The sequence below is a fragment of the Nicotiana attenuata genome, chromosome 5 (assembly GCF_001879085.1).
Source record: "Nicotiana attenuata strain UT chromosome 5, NIATTr2, whole genome shotgun sequence".
NCBI classification, from domain to species: domain Eukaryota; kingdom Viridiplantae; phylum Streptophyta; class Magnoliopsida; order Solanales; family Solanaceae; genus Nicotiana; species Nicotiana attenuata.
Window position 1 is genome coordinate 19,210,854 of NC_031993.1, and position 5,582 is coordinate 19,216,435.

Below are 5,582 nucleotides of genomic sequence, written 5' to 3' on the forward strand. Positions count from 1 at the left end.
ATTAAAGTAACCCGAAGGCATATCAAAATTCCTACAGGTAGTACAATGTTACGATCCAAAATCCACCAGTCGTGATAGCACCTAACCTAACCCGCTACGTAAGCCAATTAACAATTATCCATTTCCATTTAACTTAATGAAACAATTAAACAATAAAATTATCTAAATCTTATGCATTTCTCAAGGACTGGTAGTACAAATTATGAGCTTCTAAGAATAGAGTTTACAAAAGCTGTTATGAAGAAAATACATCTTCTGTTTGAAAAGTACATAAACAAAATTTTATAATCTAGGCTACCGTGAACAAGAGGCAGCATACAGTAGGAACGTAGGTACGCCTTCTAATCCAGCAACCATCGAACACAGCAACATCGGCATCCGGATCTGCAGGCAATGTGCAGGAAGTACAGTATGAGTACAACTGACCACATGTACTCAAAAAGTAACAAACCTAACCTTAGGTTAAAAGTAGTGACGAGCTGGAACATAGGTCGGGTCCAACACCAATAACTAATAGCAGTTCATAACAGTGTAAAGCAAGTACATAAAGAAGTAGCTCAGAGATAGAATGCTCAGACTTTTTATAGTTTTTTTCCAAAAATAGTTCCGGCTTTCAAGAATATCAGTGAAAAATCCAAATTCTTTACCGAAAACGTCATGAAATATGAGATAGTTTGTAAACTGTATTTCTTTTTTCAGAAAGTCTTTTTCTTTCACAATAAATAAGATGTTCCATTTTCTTTCCAGATAGCAGGTGTGAGATACCTCTCTATGACCATATATCAATGTGTGTAAAAATATCATGAATGATGTGACACCATACTGCATGAGGGAAATGCGTCTCTATGCATGTATGCCATATATGCATGCTAACGCCATGTATCTCAGAGATGAATCATGTACTCACACTCTCAGAGTACTCAACCTCACGGCATCCCACTCAACCACTCGGTACTGTATATGGCCCAGGAAAATCCATCCCGGAACATATATACAACACTGACTATAAGTTTCACAGTACCGAGGATAAAGGGTAATCCAACCCAGTGGAGAAATCCATCTCCAGGTATCAAGTACTTCGGACAAATCCATGCCCAGGGAAATCCATCTCTCAATAATATCATCCGCGCTCACTGGGGGTGAGTCACAACCCAAGCGCTATCATAATCATCAATATAACCGCTGCGGCATGCAACCCGATCCCATAACTGTAACTTATAATCAGGCTCTCGGCCTCACTCAGTCATCACTCTCCAGTCTCACCCACGGGCTCAGAATGTCATGAAAACTGACCCGGAATAATGATATGATGTATCAATAAGTAACAATTGAGACTGATATATGATATGAATGCATGAATGCGACTAAGTACTAAATATCAATGAAATCAATAAGATGACAGCAAGAAATGACCACTACGGGTCCCAACAATATCAGCATAAACCTAAACATGATATCTAGCATGATGTACAACTTATTTACTTTATCACATGGTGAAAACACAGATATCAACAAAAATAGGGCCACTATTTAGTGCCCTGGAAACAACAGAGTCACAACTCACAGGGTGCACGCCCACACGCCCGTCACCTAGCATGTGCGTCACCTCAACACCAATCACATAACACATAATTCGGGGTTTCATACCCTCAGCACTAAGTTTAGAAGAGTTACTTATCTTAAACAAGCCAATTCTGACACTGAGCAAGCCAAGAGATGCTCCAAGAATGCCATCACGCGCGTTCCGACCTCCAAGCGGCTCAAAACTAATCAAAAATAACTCAAATACATCAAACAATGCTAAAGGAACCAATCCTAATCGAAAAAGGTCGAATATTTAATCAAAAGCGCAAAATCGACCAAAAAGCCTAACTCGGGCCCGCACCTCGAAACCCGACAAAACTCAAAAAATCCGTCAACCCATTCAATTACGAGTTCAACCATACTAGTTTTTGCCCATTGCGGAAAATTCCCCACTGCTACCTCCTGTAGGAGTCTGGTCCGTGTCTCAATACACTCAAACTCGACTCCGAATCGGTGTTCAAAACTCAAAAATTCATATTATAAAACTTTAGGCCAAAACCCCCAATTTCTTCTTGAAAATTCATCAACCAAAAGCTAAAATCGAAGATAGATTTACGAAATATAATCAAAACCGAGTAGAGAACACTTACCCCAATTCATATGCAGAAAATCGCCTCAAAAATTACCCAATTCCGAGCTCCCCAACTCAAAATATGTTAAATGAACAAAACCCTCATTTTAACACTGTTCTACCTTATTTCTTAAGCCAAAAGATCTCGAAACTCACTTTTGATACCTTCAATGGATTTCTTGTAAAATTCTAGTCAAGTTAGACTCTCGAATCACTCAATTTGACCTTATATTGAAGGGGATATGTTAGTTTCAATATTTGGAAATAGTGCAGATTTTTAAATATGCAGCCAATGGCAATTTCGTAAATAATCTGAAAAATCTAGCAACCCAATTCTTAGTAAAATGACCATAAAATCCTCATACGATGTTCAAATTCGACGATTCTTTTTGCTACAAATCCGTAATTACGATACGGATCTAATGCTTCAACCAAAACAGAAATTAGAGCTCATTTGTTAAATGTGGTACCATTTATGTTTGAAGAAACGACGTCGAAACATAAGAAAAACGAGCGCAACACAACCCAATTCTATCCAAAACTCACCCGAGCCACTCGGGACCCTGGACGAATATACCAACAAGTCCCATAACATAATACGGACTTACTCGAGGCCTCAAATCACGTATAATAACATCAAAACGATGAAACACGCCTCAAATCAAACTTAATGAACTTTCGAACTTTCGACTTCCAAACACTTGTGCCGAAACATATCAAATCAACTCGGAATGAACTCAAGTTTTGCACACAAGTTCTAATACATCATACGGAGCTACTTATGCCTCCAAACTACCGAGCGAAGTGCAAATGCTCAAAACGACCGTTCGGATCGTTACATACAACAAATACACCGACTTTATATGATGTCTCAGGGAGGATAAAACTTATGTAAATGGGGTAAAGCTCTAATTTAGATATGTTTAAGTGCTGAGTAGGTTCTTAAAATTACACAAGGTAAATAAAAAGTATAAGATCAAGTTCAAAAGTGATAAACTAAAAATGGGGCCAAAAAAATGGTCTACCCTTAAAACAAAACTAAAAGTTGTTATGTGAACTTATTTCACTGCCAAGATTATTCAGTCCTTGTCATTGCCATTCTAGAAATAAATTTTTACCTGAGTTTGCTACTAATAGTGCTGCCTTGTATACTTAGAAAGAAGACAAAAAAATACATCAATATGTCCAAGAAAGAAGTGGAGGTTGCCTTGTTTCTCTTATGCGATTATCCAACTTTCAGTTATGGGAGGTTGTCCTCAAGTAGATTAACAATAGTTGGTATCTGTTATTGCATTGTAATTTCAAGCTCTTACTTATCTGAAAAACTTGTTTAATTAAATTAATTACCAACTGAAATGAGGCAGAAGCCTAGGCAAATGTGCACACAGTCACGATAAGACATAGTGTTATAGGATATATTGAGAATAAAATGTGGTACTTTATAACCACTTTGAAGAGGGAAATATGAGTCTCTTACACATTAAAAGGATGATCAAATGCCACTCGAATCATTAATAATAGAATATTCAAAGAGAGGATGTTCTAGATGCCTCACATTATATTAATTTCATCCCAGAATTCATTCTTTGACCTTATAATGCTTGAGGTGAAAGAACTATTATGGTTCACAAATTTTTCACAAGGAAGTTTTATTTATTGGTTATTTAAATCTAACACCAGATAGAGATAAAGAAAAGTAGAGGATTCCTCATTCAAAGCTTACACGACAAAGAATACATAAATGACATCACTTATATCATGGTATTACTAACGCGAAGAGCATAAATCGCTTAACAGCCACAAAGAACACTTCATTCAGTCCAGTGACACATACAAAATAATAGTTTTTGTCAATTACGTATAAAGTAACAGTTTATGCACTGACAGTGCTAAGTAAAATAGCATAAAATTACCTTTTTAGGTTGACGGTGCTTGTAACTATAATTCAGAGTTCCTGAAAATAATGACAACAAATAACTTTATTTTGTTAATAGTTTATCTGTAATCGTGAAATTTGCAGTAACATGTTCAAATAAGAAGTTACGAAGCTAGGTGTAATAAACGGTCAATGTTAATCAATACAACTTAGCTCAGAAAATATTGAATGCAACAGTATTTCATCTCTATACGACAAAGCGCATATAGTCACCTTTTGTTTCACTTTTACTAATTTATTAAACACTCTAGAAAAGTACACTACCCAGGAATATGATTTTGTCACACTGGTCCATTTGATCGACAAATAATGAGGAGAAAAGTAGACAACGAATTGATGACAACAGTCATTTCACTAAAAAGATATACTCTGTTATATATCTAAAGGCCTAAGCTCAGAGTTTCAAAAGAGGAGCCCCTACAAAATCTGGAAGAACAAAGAAGCAGATATCAAATTCCAAAGTTGAATTTTATAAGTAATCCTTGCACAGTAGCAGAAGCATAAATTTCAAAAATATATAATACACCCGAATAGGAATGAAAAAAGCTAAAAATGAGGAACCGTACAATAATTTCAAGATGCAGAAGAAGAACTATACTGAAAAGTCTGCAAATTAATTTAAGTTAATGTCTCTACACGTTATATGCATAGATCCTGTGTCTAAAATGTGCTAAAATCCAGATTTTTTTAGCTGATGACATATTAAACAAATTACCAACTTGAAAATTCATATTAACTTCCAAGAATAGACCAAAAATCGGGAAGATCGAAGAGAATCAGAAGAAAAAAAGACATCTGCCACTAACTTTACCCGTAAATTGGAAAAACTAAAGAGAAATGAAAAATATTCTGGCAAAAAATTAAGAAAAGCATACCTGAAATAATTGTAACCCACAACTGAGAAGATGAAACGGGTTGAACGGGTAGTCTTTCTGTCTTTGGAAGACCGAAGAGAAAAATAAAAATCATGCGAAAGTAACATAACAGATTAAGGGCAAAAAGAAGAAAAGAAGACCAAAGAACATTGAAAAGAGGCAGAGAAATATCATCAACCATGAATTTGGTAAAATTGAAAAGAATTAGAAGAAGATTTGGGTAAAAAAATTACTAAAAGCATACTTGAGATGACTAAACCAGTTGAAGAGAGGAAGAGAAGATTGTTGGAAAGAGAGGTCCTGCGTCTGATTTTTGGAATGAGAAAGATACTTCTAGAGCCAACCTGGATGCAGATAAAAGTCATTATTTTAATTAGAGTATACAATTACTTTTTTACCCTTAGTCGACCTCTTTGGATCTTCTATATAAAGGAAAATATTTTAGCAAAGTTACTCATTAATTAATTGTGGCTAAAAATGATCAACTCAACTTTCACTGGATTGGGTCAAGATGGACTGAATTTAATAAATGGACGGGTCAATAACCAGCCCAACCTTGAACGGATTAGACGAATTAAATGAGTTTGAGATCAAATTACCACCCTACAACTACATT

The 5,582-nt window shown here is 35.7% G+C and overlaps 1 protein-coding gene across 3 annotated transcripts; it reads right to left on the reverse strand.

The window, feature by feature from the left end:
* Positions 239–5,345, reverse strand: LOC109225444. 3 transcript variants are annotated; one of them, XM_019390112.1, is made up of 4 exons: positions 5,200–5,345; positions 4,967–5,027; positions 4,069–4,109; positions 239–384 (listed from the first exon to the last, which is right to left on the reverse strand). In XM_019390112.1, the coding sequence occupies exons 1-4, from the start codon at positions 5,329–5,331 to the stop codon at positions 295–297; spliced, it is 324 nt and encodes a 107-aa protein (XP_019245657.1). In that variant the 5' UTR covers positions 5,332–5,345; the 3' UTR covers positions 239–294. The 3 variants fall into 3 exon arrangements, 2 of the variants coding, with proteins under 2 accessions (XP_019245657.1, XP_019245658.1); XR_002067919.1 differs by lacking the exon at positions 239–384 and adding an exon at positions 1,679–1,766 and having other exon boundaries at positions 5,211–5,319; XM_019390113.1 differs by lacking the exon at positions 239–384 and adding an exon at positions 1,679–1,766.